Source organism: Xyrauchen texanus, chromosome 29, assembly GCF_025860055.1.
Source record: "Xyrauchen texanus isolate HMW12.3.18 chromosome 29, RBS_HiC_50CHRs, whole genome shotgun sequence".
NCBI lineage: Eukaryota > Metazoa > Chordata > Actinopteri > Cypriniformes > Catostomidae > Xyrauchen > Xyrauchen texanus.
The window spans coordinates 4,411,293-4,432,754 of NC_068304.1; the positions used below are offsets into that span (position 1 = coordinate 4,411,293).

Sequence of the window (21,462 nt, forward strand, 5' to 3'; positions counted from 1 at the left end):
GCCCGCCACGAGGCGGAGGGGCCCGAGGCCATCGATAAGCCTGTCCAGTTCCCTGTGGCCACCTACGGGCCTATCCAGTTCCCTGCGACCATCGACGAGCTTGTACAGTCTCCCGTGGCTGTCGATGAGCTTGTCCAGTCTCCCGTGGCCGTCGAAAAGCTTGACTAGGCCATCGACAAGCCTCCCCGTGGCAGATGATAGGCCTGTCCAGTTCCCCACGGCTATCGACGAGCACAGTGGTGGATTTAGGCATGGGCAACACGGGCGGGGGGAGTGGGGGGATGGCAAGGTAGAATTAGGTAGAAATTAAATCACAAACAAGTGTGTGCCCTGAACTCCAATAGCCATCTTATTTGCAATCAACACCCCCCACACACACACACACACCTCAATCTGGTCAACAACTTTAGGGGCGTGCTGATGAGGGTTTCGCCCAGGGCACCACACAAACAAAAACCACTACTGGACGAGCCTTTCCAGTCCCCCATGGCCATCGACAAGCTTGTCCAGTCCCCTGTGGCCGTTGACACGTTTTTACAAATTCCACATGGCCATCGATGGGCCAGTCCATTCACCAGTGGCCACCGACCAGTCTCCTGTTTTCATTTGATATAATCCTCATCATTTCATGCCTGCATTTGGGTCCTCCTCCCTGTACACCTAACAGTCTGTGCAAATGTCAATTTTAATGTTATGTTTATGTATGTTTTGTGGATGAAACAGATTAATGTCACATGTATATGATGTATTTGAGTTAAGTAATGGATATGTTAGAGCTCATGCAACAAAATCAAAAGACCCCTTCGTCAAGGAACATTTTTGCCAGTCATTTTGTTGACAAGATTAACACTGTGTTGTGATGCCTTGGAAGCTGGTCTGAAATCTGTGAAGTCATTGACAGTCTGAGCAGTACGACAGCTGTCGGACACAAGTCATCAGTAAACAACGCCTCACTGGCCACAGAGGATAACAGTGCAAGTTTACAAAAGACATGTTTTTTCACTTCTCTGTATCCGTCCACCTTCATGCACCTCTAAAAGGTAGCTAATTCACATCTGCCACTGAAAAAATCAGCACTTAAAGTATTTCATTGAAAGCTGACAGAGCATTATGGGAAGGGCGGCATGACATTAACATCTCATCCTCATTATGCAGATTAGCATGACAGAGAGAGAGACATAACAAGGTAAATTGACATTACATTTGACAGCACAGGAATTTTAAGCATATACCTTCACCAAATCTCCTGACAAAGACTCAAGAACAACTACAAAATATTTTGTTAGCGGAGAAAACTAGACAAAATAACTGGCCATATTATGTCTAGAATGAAAGTTACTCAATATTAAATTCTTGTTCAAAGAACTGTTTGACTTTGTACAATTTCAACATTTTCATAAAATTATTTTTCTGTGGCTCGTTGTATCGTGGCAGATTCCAGGTGAAATTACCACTAGAGGTGTTACAATAACAATTACTTTTATTCACTTTCAACCAAATCACGAGTAAAACACTTGCAAAAAACACTGACTTTTGCCCTGCTCCTCCCACAATGCTATTCTATGACATGTAAACACTTTGATTATAGTGCATAACTTCCAAGGCGATACATTTTAACATTTGCATGACATAATCAACTACATTTATAAGCTTGTTCAAACATGATCAACTGGACATTAGCTCAACTGATAAGAGTGTTGCACTTGCAATGCAAAGGACTGTGGTACGTGTCCTGAATAGCGCACCAGTCAGCACGTGAGCCGAAAGTGTCATAGAAGCACCACAAAATGAATTGGTAGCTCTAGCACTTTTCAAGACACTATCAGTTTGATTTAGGTTTAGAGTAGGTCAGTTTTGTAGATTTGAAACTCAAATAGAGCATTAACCTTCAAAACCCCACTTTGTTTGGGAGAACATTTAATTTGCTCTGTAATGAACCACCTATATAATTTAGCAAAGATGTCACCATGGGGGCCTGGATAGCTCAGCAAGTAAATGCTGACTACCACCTCTGGAGTTGCGAGTTCGAATCCAGGGCATGCTGAGTGACTCCAGCCAGGTCTCCTAAGCAACCAAATTGGCCCAGTTGCTATAAAGGGTAGAGTCACATGAGGTAAACTCCTTGTGGTCGCTATAATGTAGTTTGTTCTCAGTGGGGCGTGTGGTGAGTTGTGTGTGGATGCCATGGAGAAAAGCGTGAAGCCTCCACATGCGCTATATCTCCGCGGTAACATGCTCAACAAGCCACGTGATAAGCTGCATGGATTGACGGTCTCAGATGCGGAGGCAACCGAGATTCGTCCTCTGCCACCCCGATTGAGGCGAGTCACAATGCCACCACAAGGACTTGGAACATAATGGGAATTGGGCATTCCAAATTGGGGAGAAAAAAAAAAAATTCTCCATAACACTAGATCAGGCTTAAGATATGATACAATACATTGATGTTCAGTAATTAAATACATTTAATTACATTAAGTAATTTAGTTAATTAGCCATACTGAGGGCTATTTTAATGGTTTGCAAAAACTTGGTGCATTACTATAGAATTGATGGAGTGCACATGTATGCATAGACTATTGTGCAACAATGTATTTATTTATTTTTGTACCTTTTTTGCTATTTTTATAAATAGAGTTAGTGAAAGTGGAGACTCAAAAGAGTAGGTAGTTGATAGGGGAGTTGAATTGGGAAACGACCCTAACCGGATGGTCAACCTTGTTGGAGTATATGAACCAGGCCACGACCCTTAAAGGAATATTCCGGGTTTAATATAAGTTAAGCTCAATCGACAACATTTATAGCATAATGTTGGTTACCACAAAAACATTTTCGAGTCGACCCTTCTTAAAAAAAACAACAACAACAAAAAAAGAAGTAAATGGAAGTGAAGTGGAATTTTTGGAGGGTTTAAAGGCAGAAATGTGAAGCTTATAATTCTACAATACCACTTACATTAATTCTTCTGTTAAAACTTGTGTATTATGTAAGTTGTAAAGTAGTTTAAATTGTGTGTGTTTTGGCAGACCACTTAATTACTGGGATTACTGGGTTTACAGCATTATGCCATCATGGCATTTTACAAAGTTGTAAAATTGGAAATAGCTTTACACAGAAAAGGTTTGTAAGGGATTTTATCACACTAAAATCATGTCCACACACATACTGTTTACATCTTGTGGCTATACTTTTGAAATATACTATTGAGTATTTAACTGTTTATGGACAGGCCCCATTCACTTGCATTGTAAGTGTCTCACGGCAACCCAGATTTTTGCTTTTTTAAAAGAAAAGGAGGAACAAGTCACATACATTTTTGAGGTCATCGACAATATTTCATGAATATTGTCGATTAAGACTAAATGAACCCTACATTTTTCTTTAAAAGCATTGTCTATTTTACAGCAGCTTCAAATATTGTTCATCTTATCAAATTTCAGTGCCACAAATAACCATGTTCTAAAAAGTTTTATTTTTATTATTTTTTTAAAATATTAAACTCCCAGTGTGTGATGCAAGAGCCACAGTGAAGATGGAGGTCTTTGGTCACTAAAAGCCCTTTTAAGATTCAACAGTATTCCACGAGACTTTCACTCCGACACCCAGGATTGATGTGCATGAGGTCCAGCGACATGTCACTGGCGTAGTCCAACAAAAGTTCACACAAAGATGGATTCTGCTTCAACCAGGCTCTCAGAAGACATCACCTCTGCATTAAGAGCTCGGCCAATGAAGGTGAATATATGGCACATGCTATTAGTCAGGTATAAAGTGAGAAACATATTTCCTTTTTAAGCACCATCCTCACTGTAAGATTGAATTCATGTACAGCATGATGCTCTCAGTCCTATTGCGGCCATATTTATACACGTTATGGACATAAAAATAAAAATATAAATACATAAAAAAATAACAACATATTTTAACATCAAAGCATTTCAATAGAGTGCAACAGTCTAGTTCTGGAAGAACAAATCCCATTCATTTTTCCATTGGCTAATATATTTTTAACGATAAATTAAAAAACCTTTAAAGACAGACCTACTATGAGCTCGGAGATTGTTCATAGATGGTATATACTCCTATTGAAGCCATCAGTGCATGTTATTTCAGTCTTTAATAGCAGAATTCCTGTTGAAGAACTACACTACCCATGATTCAGCAGCAAAAGATCCACCAACTAGAGAATTGCAGGCAACAAAAAACACAAAATAAGCACAGCAGCGGCCGCCCACTTCCATGACGCACTATGAATGATGCTCTCAAATGACTTATATATTAGCAAATATTGAATATATTTAGCAATAATACCATAATCAGCAACTTGAAACCAAATGTAAAAAATTGTCCCATTGTTTTTATTTTGATTACATTGTTTGCAGTGTTTCATGGGATTGGAGTTCATTCCCTCATGAAGGATGTTAACTACACAGTCTTGATTTATCATCACCAGAGTATTTAGGTAATCATAGGGTCTTTGCTCTCTATTAATATCATGAGTTTGGCTGATGTTGTGGTCATTTCCTGTCTGTGGTGTTTTGTGGTGTGAGAGGTGAAAGGTGGGTGCATCGAGTACATGGGTGATGGCGCAATTTATTTATTTTTTTACCTCACTCATCAAGGCCAGGCTCAGGGAGCTCACAGCTCTCAGTCACAGATGAAGGAACTTTCTGGAAGACCTGAGCGAGAGAGAGAGAGAGAGAGAGAGAGAGAGAGAGAGAGAAAGAGTTGAACAGCTGGTATTTATGATGTTGCTATGATCTATCACACTGGCATTTAAAATTGATAAATGGCATCACACTATTTACCAATGCGTGAATTAATAGGGTCAGTGGGACTCCTTTATGAAAGTCGAGCAGAACCAATTTGTGTTAAGAATGGTTTTATGAGTGATTAAGTAAATTGTTGCATTCAGTGCATAACATTTTGTAAGAATGGTTTCATGAACAATTTACTCATTCATTAGATCTGTGCAAACTTCATGAATAAGGCCATCTGTGAATGTAGCTCAACTGTTAGAGCATGATGCTGAAGGAACATGTGAACTGATTTAAAAAAGAAAAAAGGTTTACCTTGAAACATCTGCCAAATTTGTTCATGAAATCAGATCACTTGTATCTTTCTGTCATTAATCATTGGTAAATCAGTCCCCAAAATAATAATAATAATAATAATAATAATACAAATAATAATAATAACACTTTTTTTTTTTTTTTTTTTAAATACCCTTTTCTCCCAATTTGGAATGCCCAATTCCTACTACTTAGTAAGTCCTCGTGGTGGCGCGGTTACTCACCTCAATCCGGGTGGCGGAGGACAAGTCTCAGTTGACTCAGCTTCTGAGACAGTTAATCTGTGCATTTTATCACGTGACTCATTGTGCATGACACCACGGAGACTCACAGCATGTGGAGGCTCATGCTACTCTCCACGATCCATGCACAGTTTACCACATGCCCCATTGAGAGAGAGAACCACTAATCGCGACCACGAGGAGGTGACCCCATGTGACACTACCCTGCCTAGCAACCGGCCAATTTGGTTGCTTAGAAGACCTGGCTGGAGTCACTCATCACACCCTGTATTAAAACTCACGACTCCAGGGGTGGTAGTCAGCGTCAATACTTGCTGAGATACCCATTATGTTCCCTTTGTTAAAGGTTATTAACCCCGTTCATTAATGATTAATAAGTCATTTACAAATGCATTGTAAATCACTGAAATGTGGTTATATCAACACGCATAAAAAAGGGTTGACTTCCATGCAATACTTTCCAAATAGTCAGGCATTTTAACGTTCATGTTATAAATGCTTAATAACACTTATACAACATAGTAAGTTATTTACATATACCTTAATGTAAAGTGGACACATACGGTATGAAGCATTTATTAGAGAGTTGCCAACATAGAAACCTATGTACATAACGTTCAGTGGTTTAATGGTCATCAGTCTTTATTATATGATATCTGCTGTGAATGAGCATGAAGAGCTAAAGTGTTTTTGAAGAGGACTGAGAAAGTTGGGACAGCACTCGGAGTAACACTATTTTTGTGGTGTTACTCCACTCACGTGACAACACAAGTGAGTTAAGACACTAAGTCATCAATATAAACACAAAGTGACATCATCCCTTTTATTCTCACTATAACTGTAAAACAAATTTCAGTATGGTGGCATTAATCATGAATTAGGGCATTTTAAGTTTTTGTTTAATACAAGTATGAATAACAATGTATTAACCATTTATAACATATTTAAAATGCTCAATAATTTGCAAGATTTGCATGAAAGACAGCATTTTTATTCATGTTGTTTTAATGGCATATCAGTGATTTAAACTGCATTTGTAAATGACTTATTAATCATTAATAAACCCCTTTATGAACCCTTAACAAAGGGAACATTAAGTGTTACTGTACAATAACGTCCTGTAAAGTTGTCCTTATATACACTCACCTAAAGGATTATTAGGAACACCTGTTCAATTTCTCATTAACGCAATTATCTAATCAACCAATCACATGGCAGTTGCTTCAATGCATTTAGGGGTGTGGTCCTGGTGAAGACAGTCTCCTGAACTCCAAACTGAATGTCAGAATGGGAAAGAAAGGTGATTTAAGCAATTTTGAGCGTGGCATGGTTGTTGGTGCCAGACGGGCCGGTCTGAGTATTTCACAATCTGTTCAGTTACTGGGATTTTCACGCACAACCATTTCTAGGGTTTACAAAGAATGGTGTGAAAAGGGAAAAACATCCAGTATGCGGCAGTCCTGTGGGCGAAAATGCCTTGTTGATGCTAGAGGTCAGAGGAGAATGGGCCGACTGATTCAAGCTGATAGAAGAGCAACTTTGCCTGAAATAACCACTCGTTACAACCGAGGTATGCAGCAAAGCATTTGTGAAGCCACAACACGCACAACCTTGAGGCGGATGGGCTACAACAGCAGAAGACCCCACCGGGTACCACTCATCTCCACTACAAATAGGAAAAAGAGGCTACAATTTGCAAGAGCTCACCAAAATTGGACAGTTGAAGACAGGAAAAATGTTGCCTGGTCTGATGAGTCTCGATTTCTGTTGAGACATTCAGATGGTAGAGTCAGAATTTGGCGTAAACAGAATGAGAACATGGATCCATCATGCCTTGTTACCACTGTGCAGGCTGGTGGTGGTGTAATGGTGTGGGGGATGTTTTCTTGGCACACTTTAGGGCTCTTAGTGCCAATTGGGCATCGTTTAAATGCCACGGCCTACCTGAGCATTGTTTCTGACCATGTCCATCCCTTTATGGCCACCATGTACCCATCCTCTGATGGCTACTTCCATCAGGATAATGCACCATGTCACAAAGCTCGAATCATTTCAAATTGGTTTCTTGAACATGACAATGAGTTCACTGTACTAAAATGGCCCCCACAGTCACCAGATCTCAACCCAATAGAGCATCTTTGGGATGTGGTGGAACGGGAGCTTCGTGCCCTGGATGTGCATCCCACAAATCTCCATCAACTGCAAGATGCTATCCTATCAATATGGGCCAACATTTCTAAAGAATGCTTTCAGCACCTTGTTGAATCAATGCCACGTAGAATTAAGGCAGTTCTGAAGGCGAAAGGGGGTCAAACACAGTATTAGTATGGTGTTCCTAATAATCCTTTAGGTGAGTGTATATATGTATATAATCTTCTATGTTCATATATGTGCAACCCAATAACAATATACATATTAAATGATATGATATTATGATATAGCTAATAAAGTGAATTTTATATTATGATTTTGATTCTATCTGACACACAGCCATACATATTGACCAATTCAAAGCAGACTCCAAAACACATCCTACAGCACAGAAATATATTTGGTCTGTAGGTAGAAAATAAAGCAATATGATCTAAAATAAGCAGACTCCAATAGAGATAAATATCAAATTCACCTCAAGCATCGAACCCATTTACGCATTTACGATGTGTATTTTTAAGACATTTTCACTGAAAAAAATATGACTATTTCATATATTTCACTCAGGAAATAAAGAAATGAATAAAAAGATGACAAAGAGAGTGCATGAAAGAGAATTATTGAGGTTTAAAAATGAACATCAGTCAGTTTTACTGACGCTGGGTCAGGGAAAGCAAAGGCTGCAGATGATGGAATGATGATTCGAGTGAGTCGCAGTCTCTCGCAGTAAATCACCACAAACACACGTTTATCAAGAGGCCATGAGTACGGCATGTAAGAGCTGCAGCTGCTCCCTGATTCAGCACAAACATGAACACAATCTCACAGGAGAAGCTTTCACAGTCCCACAACAATGTTTCATGACCATTTAGATTCATTATCAACTTTAAAATGAATCATTCATTGTTAAAGCAAGGAGCATGTCTAAATGACCAAGACTGAGAAAGAATCAAAGGTAATATGTTAAGTCATAATTGTAGAGATGAAATAAAACGATTAAGCTACTGTATTAATCAGAATGGCACTCTGCAAAAAGAAACTTCCCTTTTTCAGGACACAGTATTTTAAAGATAGATTTGTAAGAATCCAAATAACTTTACAGATCTTTATTGTAAAGGGTTTAAACAATGTTTTCATGCTTGTTTAATGAACCTTAAACAATTAATGAACATGCACCTGTGGAACGGTCATTTAGACACTAAAATCTTAGGACACTAAAGAGACCTTTCTACTGACTCTGCAAAACAACAAAATAAAGATGCCCAGAGTCCCTGCTCATCTGCGAGGCATGAGGACTGCAGATGTGGCCAGGGCAATAAAATGTAATGTTCGTACTGCGAGACGCCTAAGACAGCGCTAAAGGGAGACAGGAAGGACAGATGATTGTCCTCGCAGTGGCAGACCACGTGCAACAACATCTGCACAGGATCGGTACATCCAAATTTCACACCTGCGGGACAGGTACAGGATGGCAACAACAACTGCCCGAGTTAAACCAGAAACACACAATCCCTCCATCAGTGCTCAGACTGTCCACAATAGGCTGAGAGAGGCTGGACTGTGGGCTTGTAGGCCTGTTGTAAGGCAGGTTCTTACCAGACATCACCGGCAACAACGTCGCCTATGGGCACAAACCCACCTTCGGACCAGACAGGACTGGCAAAAAGTGCTCTTCACTGACGAGTCGCTGTTTTCTCTCACCAGGGGTAATGTTGGACTAAGTGTTACACTGAAGCCTGTACTCTGGAGCGGGATTGATTTGGAGGTGGAGGGTCCGTCATGGTCAGGGTTGGTGTGTCACAGCATCATCGGACTGAGCTTTTTGTCATTGCAGGCAATCTCAACACTGCGTTAGGCACCCTTCCTGCAGGCTCATCCTGACATGACCCACCAGCATGACAATGCCACCAGCCATACTGCTCGTTCTGTCCATGATTCCCTGCAAGACAGGAAAGTCAGTGTTCTGCCATCGCCAGTCCAGTTCCTCGCACCATCGCTCTCCACTTCTATCAATCAGTTCGGTATTGTACTCCTGCATTAAATTCTGAAACCGTTCGCCCCTCTTGTTCAAAATAAACCATCCTAGTGGGTAACACTCTCACTCATGGTGCTGTACTGTACTTCCCTGTCCTGTCTCAACTGCTAGAGGCCAAAAGTGAACAAGAGATGGATGTTATAAGAAGGTATGAGAAATCACAAAACATAATGTCACCAAATGCTACAATTTACTTAATAATAATATCTCAATATGTTAAATAACCCTAATGTTAATTAAGACTTTATTATTACAACTGTAATACAATGATACATATCCAGAACAGCCACTTTCAGTGTTTGAATCAATCATATCTCTAACTAAACTGTGAAATGTTGATTTTTGCCTTATTTTAATGAGTTGGCCTGAAGGAGTTGATAACAATTTGCTTAATAATCTCATTCCATATCTGGATAATTGCTGCAATATCATAGAGGATATATTTCCTCCTCTATACTATTACATTGTATTAGTTTTGTACAGTATGGTAACTTTAAAACACTTGGACATACATGAATGAGAATAAACCTGAAACAGGAATGTGTTTCAGTCGCAATGCACATTATTATGTAGTTTAAAGATGATTTAGAGACATTTAGAATGTTACAAAAGGCTATTTCTATTTAAATAAATGTTGTATTCTTAAAATGTTCTGTTTGTCCAAGAATCCTCTTGCAGCAATGTTTTTCGGCAAATTACTTATTTACTCTTACTTGAGTCATAATATTTCACAGTACTCAAATGAATCATTTCTTCAGTAACAGTACTTTTACTTAATTAAAAAAAAAAATCTGTTCTCTTTGCACCACTGCTTGAAGGCCTCTCCATGTCTTCATCTACCCATTAGACAACCAGATGGAGGATCGTGATGATCTGAGGGGGGGCTGCAATCGAGCAGATTAATCTTTGTGAATGACGCATGAATCAAGGCACATACAAGGTTATCCTGGAAGAAAACTTCTGCTCTGACAATGTTCCCCAACTCTGAGGATTGGATTTTCCAGCAGGACATTCTCAGTCAGGTCAATCAAGGTGTGGATGGAGGAGCACCAGATCAAGGCCCTGTCATGGCCAGCCCAATCTCCAGACCTGAACCCCATTGAAAACCTCTGGAATGTGATCAAGAGGAAGATGGATGACCACAAGCTGTCAAACAAAGCCGAGCTGCTTGAATTTTTGAGCCAGGAGTGGCATAAAGTCACCAAACAGCAACGTGAAAGACTGGTAGAGAACATGCCAAGATGAGTGAAAGCTTTGATTTGAAAATCAGGATTATTCCACCAAATATTGATTTCTGAACTCTTCCTAATTAAAAAATTAGTATTGTGTTGTTTAAAAATGAATATGAACTTGTTTTCTTTGCATTAATTGAGGTCTGAAAATACAATATCATTTTTTTTTATTTTGACCAGTTGTTATTTTCTGCAAATAAATGCTCTAAATGACAATATTTTAATTTGGAATTTGAGAGAAATGTTGTCAGTTATTTATAGAATAAAACACAAATGTTCATTTTACTCAAACACATACCTATAAACAGTAAATCCAGAGACTTAATTCTATCCAGAGCTGTATATATATATATATATATATATATATATATATATATATATATATAGTGGCATGCAAAAGTTTGTGCACCCCTAATCAAAATGTCTGTTGCTGTGAATAGTTAAGTGAGTAGAAGATTAAATGATCTCCAAAAGGCATAAAGTTAAAGATGAAACATTATTTTCCAAATTTTAAGCAATATTAGTGTATTGTTTTTATTTTGTAATTGTTTTTCAAAAGAGTGAAAAAAAAAGAAAAGTAGCACCATGCAAAGGTTTGGGCACCCCAACTGATTTTAGCTCTCAGATAACTTTTACAAGGTCTCAGACCTTAATTAGCTTGTTAAATAGCAGCAAATACTGGAAGCAAACATCACACCATCTGTAAAAAAGCTGAAGATGAAAAGAGGATTGCTTCTGCAACAGGATAATGATCCTAAACACTCCTCAAAACCCACTATGGACGACCTCAAGAGAATCTGAAGCTGAAGGTTTTGGCATGGCCCTCACAGTCCCCCGACCTAAACATCATCAAAAATCTGTGGATAGATCTGAAAAGAGCAGTGCATGCAAGACAGCCCAAGAATCTCACAGAACTGGAAGCCTTTTGCAAGGAAGAAAGGGCAAAAATTCCCCAAAACTTGAATTGAAAGACATTTAGCTGGCTACAAAAGCTTTTGCAAGCTGGGATACTTGCCAGGGTGTGTTACTAAGTACTGACCATGCAGGGTGCCCAAACTTTTGCTTCGGGCCCTTTTCCTTTTTTGTTATTTTGAAACTGTAAAAGATGGATATAAAAAAGAAAAATTGCTTGAAATATTAAAGAAATGTGTCATCTTTAACTTTATGCCTTTTGTAAATCTTTTGCTCGCTTTGCTATTCACCTCAACAGAAATTGACCAGGGGTGCACAAACTTTTGCATGCCACTATATATATATATATATATATGGATGGATGGATTAAAACATCTTATTGTCATGAGATAAATGACTTTCAATTGTAAAATAAAAATACATATATATATATATATATATATAAAACATTTATAAAAACATTATTTTGATGTTACAGTTGCATTTTACAATGTCTAGATTAATGCACTGTTCTGAAATACACAGTCTAAATATAAAATGCAAAGACTTATTTATCCAATGTTGTTCTCTCTCTCTCGCATCACCATCATCATCTTTACTACGTCCGTACATTGCTGGAAAACCCCGCTACTCTGACATACAGTTTCAAAGTGTGTGCACATATTTCGAAAGTGCTTTTAAGTCCACCAGCACACACATCAATGAGTGTGCCGAAACACGCTCAGGAGCACTCTCTTTATCCATCTGTCTGTCTATCTTGACTTAATGTTAACATACTAAATACTTCTAAAAGTCTAATGTGGTGTGCAGTGACATCAGAGCTCTGGGATATCGATGACTGCATAACTATGTAGACAACTAATCAAAATAATGCACAATCACTGAGCAAATATGTTGAGCAAAGCTGTTAGTTATTAGTTGATTAAAAGTGAAAACGGATGAGAAGTTGTTGTGTATCCATAAGAAGAGTGTTGCACAGTGTGTGTGTGTGTGTGTGGCTTTGTGTGTGTGTGCGTCTTAAGGACTGCTACAGGAAATGAACACAGCCTCCCCTGAGGGCAGAGATCTCTGTAATGACTTTGAGAGTGTTTCTGCAGCTCGTTTACTGACCTCCACACATCCTCTGTGCATCACACTCACACACACACACACACACACACACACACACACACACACACACACATACACACACACACACACACACACGTGAAATAACAAAGACAATGGTCATTGTTTCAATTAACAGATATTTTCCAGCAAATAATCCACATTTACTCTGAAAGGTCAAGCGGTTTAAAAATATCAAGCCACTGAAATTGGGAACTTAAGTTTAATTGCTGAAGCCAAATCAAAGTGGAGCTAAAGTAACAAGCCACCATGATTCCTTGAATTTTTCCCCCAACCACTTTAAATAAGCTTCTGATAAAGAAAACTGCATCACTTTGCATTAATGTCCCCTTTGTTACGAGTTTATAAAGGGCTTTGTTAATGACTAATAAGTCATTTACATGTAGCACATCATTAAAAATAATTGATATGCAGTTATATACAAATGCTCAATGCATTACTTGCCAAGTAATGAGCGTTTGTAACTTGCATGTTATAAATTCTTAATAAATACACTTATTCATTCTTAAATTAATCAAAAACATAAAATCCCCAAATTCATGTTTTACGCCACAATGCAGGAAAAACTGACCGTTATAGTGGTACTGAAAAGAGGGATTATGTCATTTTGTACCAGTCCGCTTTGTGTTTATATATTTATTACTGTGTGTTTACAGTACTACAGTGTGTGCTAACTTATCTAGACCTATAGTAACCTAAAGTCCTCTGCAATATCCCGTTTCAAGTCTTCATGCTCATTCACAGCAGATATCATATAATAAAGCGTGATGACTATAAAACCATACTGAACACATATTTGGTCCATTTCATAGGTTACATATGTTGAAAAAGTATAAATAAGCATTTATAACATGAGCGATAAAAATGCTGAAAAAGTATAACTAAGCATTTATAACATGAGCGATAAAAATGCTGAAAAAGTATAAATAAGCATTTATACCATGAGTGGTAAAATCGCTGAAAAAGCATAACTAAGCATTTATAACATGAGTGGTAAAATCGCTGAAAAAGTATAACTAAGCATTTATAACATGAGTGGTAAAATCGCTGAAAAAGCATAACTAAGCATTTATAACATGAGTGGTAAAATCGCTGAAAAAGTATAATTAAGCATTTATAACATGAGCGCTAATAATGCTGAAAAAGTATAACTAAGCATTTATAACATGAGCGATAATAATGCTGAAAAAGTATAACTAAGCATTTATAACATGAGTGGTAAAAATCGCTGAAAAAGTATAACTAAGCATTTATAACATGAGTGGTAAAATCACTGAAAAAGTATAATTAAGCATTTATAACATGAGCGATAATAATGCTGAAAAAGTATAACTAAGCATTTATAACATGAGTGGTAAAATTGCTAACTAGTTGGCAGTTATTTCATGAATGTTTCCCTTTATATTGCTGCGTTGTGGCATAAATCATTATGGCATGTTTTTGATAAATACAATAATGAGTATATGTATTTATTAAGCATTTATAACATGCACTTTAAAATGCTCACTATTTGGCAAGTATTACATGAAAGTTGCCCCATTTTAGTCATTATAACCGCATAGCAATGACTTATAATGCATTTGTAAATGAATTGTTTGTCATTAATGAGCCCCTTTATAAATGCTTAACAAAGGGAAGTCTTCAGTTAAAGTTCTGAAAACGTGTAAAATTGAGTAGAAGTGATATAAATGTATGTGAGAAATGAAATGGATAAAAACAAAGACTTTGTTATAAGAATGATGATATATTTTAACAGTGGCATGTTATCAGCTTCCTAAAGCTCCAAAATCTTACATGAACTCAAAGAAATAAGGATTAACAATTCTGTGCACACATAATTTAAAGGGAAGTGTTCTGTAGGCTCCTGCCAACTCAAAGCAGTAAAACTGAGCAGTTTCCTCTAGTTTGAGAGAGAGAGAGAGAGAGAGAGAGAGAGAGATTTGTCATAAACTGCATTTTTCACATGCATGCTAAAAGTCCAGTCTGAGCACAGCTGCAGCCATCCAGATTCATGATTTATAATTTTTGCACTGCACACACCGGCCCCTTTCTGAGTGATTAATCATCAAGAAAATCATTTCAGCTCTGCAGCTATACTCTCTCTCCTCCTCCAGATCTCTGGACAACAGAGCCATGTCTATAACACACAGCGGCGCATCTAAAAACAGATCTCATAAGATCAGTCTATAAAAGTGAACTTCTCGTGAGATTCTTACAGTTATTCAGTGTATGCAGCCTGGCATTCCCCTTCACTGTAAAGCAGTGTTTTCCTCGTTCACGTTCTTTCAATTTTCCCTCATTACAGTACAATGTTGCATTGTGGCAACAAAATACTAAAGTCTTCCAAATAATTTTTTTTTTTTTTCAAAAGTTGATATTAATTATGTTTCAATATTCCGTTTTAAGTAGGAAAAAAAAACCACAAAAAAACAGTACATACATTTTTGTACCCGGCGGTATCATAAAGTATGGTGTACCATAAAGATGGTTAAAATAAACATACAAATCTTATTAAAATGGTTGCAAGACCTAAAGTAAGATACACTTTCCTTTATACATGCATTTACATTTTAAGCTAAAAGTCCACGAACACTACTTTACATTACAGCGTAGTGATGATTGTACAAAAATGATTGACCACAGCATGCCACAACTGACCAAATATTACAAGTATTCCAGAGAGCTGTGCAACATATGGCTTTAACATTTTCTTTCTGTGCTTTTACATTTGTATTTACTTATTACTAACACTTTAAAATAACTACACGTTATAAAGTATTTGTAAAGCATTAATTTATAGTTAATTGATCATTAATACATGTTTAATTAGGCAAATATAGATCTTTTTAAATATGGAAAATAATTAGCTAGCAGTTGCTCAATGTTTTAGTATAACCTATATTAAGCATTACCTGCTTTAATAGTAAGTTATAAACACATTAATAAAGCATTAATATACTGTATGTCCAATTCATTGCATATGCAAATCTATAAATCATTTCTTTATTAATAATGACCTTTTACCTTTTAATGTTCTCATAGACACTTCTTTATCACTGATTTGCATCATAGGAAATATATTAGTTAATAAGATGTTTACTAACGATGACAAAACCTATATTAAACTGCTTATATGTGAACTTATTAAATAATAATAAACTGTTTGCTACAGAAAATATCAATAAATAACATCATTTGTGTATATACTCTTTTAATATATTAACAATGTAGGAACAACAGTGAATTATAGTAGAAATGTATGATTTAGAAATACATTATCCACATAATTATTATAAAGTTTATGTGGGTACGTGTGTGTGTTTACAAGGTTATTTAATGCTGCAGTATGCCAATGTAAATGCTGTGCATATTAAGAACAGCACTGAACCAGTGGTCTCATAGTACAACTACAGTAGCAGTGTAAAGAGCGGCAGTGGACAAGTATACTGTTTATAAAAACAACACCACACAGATTGCATGGACGAACAAACCAAAATGCCTATTTTGAGTGGACACACACAAAAGTGCCATGTCCAGCACTCACACATTATATATTCTCATGCACCCACGCTCGCCCTCATATAAACATGCATGCTTCATACACACAGCTGTTCTCTGATATCCATGCTACAGCCATTACATTTCGAGTTAAATGACTGGGTCATGTTGAAACTTGACCACCTAAACAAACAGCTGTTCTTGAGCGTGAAGTTCTCTAAAATGTTCACACCTCCCTGCACATTTACAGGAACATGCACGTGGCCTGCGCCTGGTTATAAGGGATACTTTTGGTTGATATTGCAAGTCATTTACTGCTTAAACAAATAAAAGGAGACAAGGTGACACCTATGGTGGTGCTATAACCTTTGTCTAGACATAAAGCAAAGTCCAGCGGAGTGGCATGCGGTTGAACTTAGGAGTGTTCAAGTGTCGCATGCCATAAAATGCATTATTTCAAATGCTTTATCGAGCATGATGCGTGATCTTGTGGTAATTGTTTTAGAGGATGCATTGAGTTTAAGAGAGAGTGTGTTGTGGAGCTTGATATAATTAGCTCGTTTAATAAATCGTTTAAATCAAACAACTGCAGAGTTTTGCTTGTTCTTCACGTGAATCAACTACATTATTCACGCTATTTTTGAGACACCAATGCATGCGCTGGATGAAGCTAATGAAATCAAGCCACTGATTCAGTTATGGTTAAAACAACTAGTGATCACTCAGTAACTAACTGACAGAACTTTAACAAAGCACATCCAGAGAAAACAGACTTTTAAGAGGCCCAAATTGCATTTTATTGCATATCATATAGTTGTATGAAATGAAAATAAGCACATATGAACATCACATATGGTTAGTGGGTGACATCATTTTGCACAGCAAAATATATTTATATATATATATGAAAAAAAGTTTTAATTAACATAGTTTAGAGAATTTATTGAGGAGCGGTTTATCCTGAATTTATACAAGCAGGGTGTCAATCCCTGACCATAAAACAATGTCAAGACATTTTAATATGTATTACTATATTATTGCCTTGCAAATAATGAATATATTAATAAAAGTCAAAGAAAGAAAGAAAGAAAGAATCGAGTCCTGCTTGACAATATACATACATATATATATATGATCTTATTTAGATTTTATATATATATATAATCTAAATAAGATCATTTCCTTTAGTTTCAGCAAAGCCATGACGGGTGCTTTTAAATTAGCGTTCTAGATAAATTCCACTGTGTGATATATGATTCAAGCTACATTTAATGCAACTCATTCCAAATAGGGCAGATGTTTTTTTTTTCTTCTGAATGCATGCGGACACCACGTTTAATACTTTGGTTTTAAAATACAGTGAGTGGCATAGGCTACAACAGGAACTGCTGTTTTCATTGCAAACTTATGCTGCATAAAGCTCTCCAGTTCCGCATTATAAAAATCCAGCTGAATGCAAACTTGGAGCCTTCCCAAATATCTACCACCATGAGCAGGCAACAATTTGGGACAGAAATCCTACATCTAATCTCAAAGTCACCCTTCTTTGACAGCATCGACCTGTGGCGTGGGCTACCTTCGACTGTTCTTACATGATGCACAAAGAAAAAAGAAAAAATGTGGTTCATTCCAGAGTCATCAAAATGCACAAGTTTGACATTAAATACACAAAACTGCTTTTAGCAACAACACTGTTTAAGTCCCATAGGGAGAATTCCTTTTAGAAACCAGGTCCTTGTTCTTCCGGTTGGTTCTGAACAGTGCATAAATGTATGGATCAAGCTTTTCTACAGGGGAGGATGGTGATATGATGCTCCTGTCACTTTTTTAGTCCGTATTCAAAAAAAGTGATTTGGGAAATGAAAGTAATGTATGAATGCCATGCGGAGTAGAAGTTCATTTCCAAGTAGAAGTTCATTTTCCAGCGCATAAAAAAAGGAAGAGGTGTAAAAAATAATGGAGAAAAAAAAGACCATACATGTCCAGCATGCAGGCACATCAATATAATGTCTCTGTATATAGTGATAATGTCTATAGCAGTAAAGTCACAAAACAAGCAAGCATGAGATGAACATGGTGGGGGAAATGACCAAAAAAAAAAAAAAAATCATCTGTCTTTGAAAAAAAAGAATAAAAAAATTTAATAAAATACAAATAATAATAATAAAAAAAAGGTGGAGGGAAAAAAGCAAACTTTCTTTTTTTTTCTTTTTTTTTTTTTTTTGGAAAGAAAAAAAAAACCATGAAGCAAAACAGATGAAGAGTTCAATATAAAATATAACTGAGGCAACAACAACAAAAAAAAAAAACTCTCAAAGTCTCAAAACTTCTCATTACAACGAAAACTAAAGTTGACTTAAAAAAAAAAAAAAACTTGTTTAGCTTTATCGATCTTTTCTATGCATTTTGTGTAGGGCAACTCACATGAAAAACTCCGGGGACGACGGATTGTTGTCGCTGCTCGACGAGTTTTCTCGGAAGCCGCTGCTCACGAGCTTCTCGTACTTCTCTTTGTACGCGTCTCTCTCGCGCACCAGTCTGGAGATCTCCTGCTTGAGGTGGTCCACCTGCTGCATGAGCTGGCTCTTCTCGTCCTCCAATACGTGCCTTTGCTGGACCCTCTTGTACCGACACGACTGGGCATAGCCTCTGTTTTTGAGGGTTCTCCTCTTCTGCTTGAGGCGGATCACCTCCTCTTTGCTGACGCCGCGCAGATGGCGGTTAAGCTCGCGCACGGACATGGTGACCAGCTGCTCGTCCGAGAAGCGGTCGTCCAGGTGCTGGTGGTGGTGGTGGTGGTGGCTGCTGCTGCTGCCGGAAGCGCCGCCGTTCGACTGGACCCCGGGAGTGTGGTGCTGCTGGTGGCTGTGCGGGTGGTGGTGGCTGTGATGGTGGTGGTGGTGAGGCGCACCGTTCTGCGCCGCGGCGGCGGCGATGACTGCGGACACCACCGCGGCAGCGGAGCCCATCTCCTCCCCGGCCATCGCGCTTCCCGCGCCGGCCGCTCCGCCGTACTGCTGCCCTCGCGCATATCCGTCGAAGCTCTGCAGCTGGTGCGTGCTGTTGATGAGCGCCTCCACCGCGTCCTCGGGGCTGAATCCCAGCGCCTCCGGGTTGAGCTGATGCTGCTGCTGGTAGCCCGTCATCCAGTAAAAGTCCTCCAGGTGCGCCTTCTGCTCGCTGCTCCCGGAGCCCGGACTGGGCGCCGAGAAGCTGGGCGAGGGGGGAACCGAACTGCAAGGCGTGCTCATCGGGGTGGAAGAAAGGGAGCCCCCGGCGATCAGGCGGCTGCACAGGCTGATATTGCGATCGGGCTCCAGTGGCTCTTTCTTCACCTCAAACTTCATCAGATCGAAGTCATTAACATATTCCATGGCCAGCGGACTGGTGGGCAGGTCGGAGCTGTTCAGTGCCAGCTCTGATGCCATCCTCTTGCTACTGCTGCTGCTGCTGTTGACGGTCCTCCAGAGCGGGACAGCTGTCAAAGCGGGCTGGGTCGGGAGACAGTGAGCCAGCTTGAAGATTGGGTTGAAATGCTTTTCTCACAAATAAATTCTAACTCCGGGTTAGGAGCTCTCCTTGGTACATCGGATCTCTTTTTCCTGCCTTGTTCGCTCAGGAGAATTTCGGCGGCTTTTTGTTTCAAACATTTAACACTTTGGTGACTCCTCGAGAGCGGATGGCATCGTGGTCAAACGGGTGAGTGTAACGTGAAAGAAGTGCGCTAAATGCTGCTGACACAGCGAGACTGCTTTAAAACTCGACACACTACAGTGGAGTTTAAAAGCACTGGTGAGTTTTATAGCTGCCCTGGCGTCACAGGCGGAACGGGCCAATGGGCTGGCCGGATCGCGTGGCTCATTAACATACGAGTTCTGAAAGCTAAACTTTTCTCGTCAGCTGACTGTCATTTTGACAAGGCAGGAGGAAAGAGTTCAATTAGAAGGAGGGCGAACGTTTAACTCTTTCGAACTGGTTTTCAAAATGTTAAACCAAGTCACTTTTTACTAGTCGTCAGTTTTTTCTTTCTCACTGAAAGCTTTCCTTTTGCGTTGATTGACAGTTCTGTTCGTGCTGAACTATGCGTCATCATAATTCGTTTCGATACAATCAATTCAGTGTTCTCTTGTTGACCTTTTTAATTCTATGCAATTAAAATCAGTTGACTGCTTACAGATTGTTTCCCACTGATGTTTCATAAAACACGTAAAAAATAAATAAATAAATAAAAATAAAAATAAAACTTTTTAGAATTATGTATAAAGTATTATGTGATAATACTTGGGGCATGACAAACGTTAAATATTATTTTTTTAATCGTTGGTGTGATGGAATTCAAATAATAATATAGATATATTTTTTTTATTTAATTTTGAATGCCCATAATAATAATGACAAAAATATAATCATTCATTGTCAAGAATTGTCAATGTCTGTGGCGTTCATGGGACACACATAACCCCTTTTTTTTTTTAAACTCAACAGTGCCACCTTTTGGACATAAATAGAAGTGAGAGTGTGAGTTTACTGTATCTGTCCTGATATACTGTATTCAGGCCATTATGAACTTATACACTGTCTTTATATTAACATTTATATAGATAAATGCATTAGGTGACATGAGATGTTATGACTTTAGAAAAAAAATAGACACTAGGAAAAAACATGGCAAGGAATTTTGACGAATAATCTGCCATTAGTGTGGAACTGGATGGAGCTAAAAAGAGCAATTGATGTCTGTCAATTTAATATGTGTTGAATATGTTTAATATGACTGAATGAGACCTGACTACATTATACCAGTGACAGTCTTTTTAAGGCTCGGATCAGGTAAAAATACACCTTTAGGTAACAAGTGGACATTTTCATTTAGAATACAGTGAAAAGAAAATGAAATTATGAGAGAGGATTTTTCTCACATATAGTTTCTTTGTGAGTCAGATCTGAACCACGTTAGTCTGCAGTTCAGAGTAGTTCAGTGATGAACCAAATGATCAGAGCACAGATCAAGAGAGCGACTATAAAACTTGTTTATCAGTTCTGCGAGATCTGTCTCATCTAGTCATTTATTAAACTAGTCCTCTGTTCGTTGCACTTTTAGTGGAGGTCACGAGTATGTCTTAGTGATCCTTCTCCCCCTTTCACTCTTTCCATTTTTGGAATCAACATAGCAGCTCGGATGGGGTTTGGAC

The 21,462-nt window shown here is 38.3% G+C and overlaps 1 protein-coding gene and 1 long non-coding RNA gene across 2 annotated transcripts in view; both read right to left on the minus strand.

The window, feature by feature from the left end:
* The window catches only part of LOC127623327 (uncharacterized), an 86,237-nt gene extending 81,575 nt beyond the window's left edge, over positions 1–4,662 (minus strand). Inside the window, exon 1 of the long non-coding RNA XR_007968048.1 lies at positions 4,610–4,662. This is a non-coding gene — a long non-coding RNA (uncharacterized LOC127623327). The remainder of the gene's footprint in view (positions 1–4,609) is intronic.
* Positions 4,663–17,057: 12,395 nt separating this feature from the next.
* Positions 17,058–20,027, minus strand: LOC127623326 (transcription factor Maf-like). The gene has a single exon (XM_052097739.1). It carries the CDS (start codon positions 19,696–19,698, stop codon positions 18,691–18,693), a length of 1,008 nt encoding a protein of 335 aa, XP_051953699.1. The 5' UTR covers positions 19,699–20,027; the 3' UTR covers positions 17,058–18,690.
* Between the last annotated feature and the right edge of the window lie 1,435 nt (positions 20,028–21,462).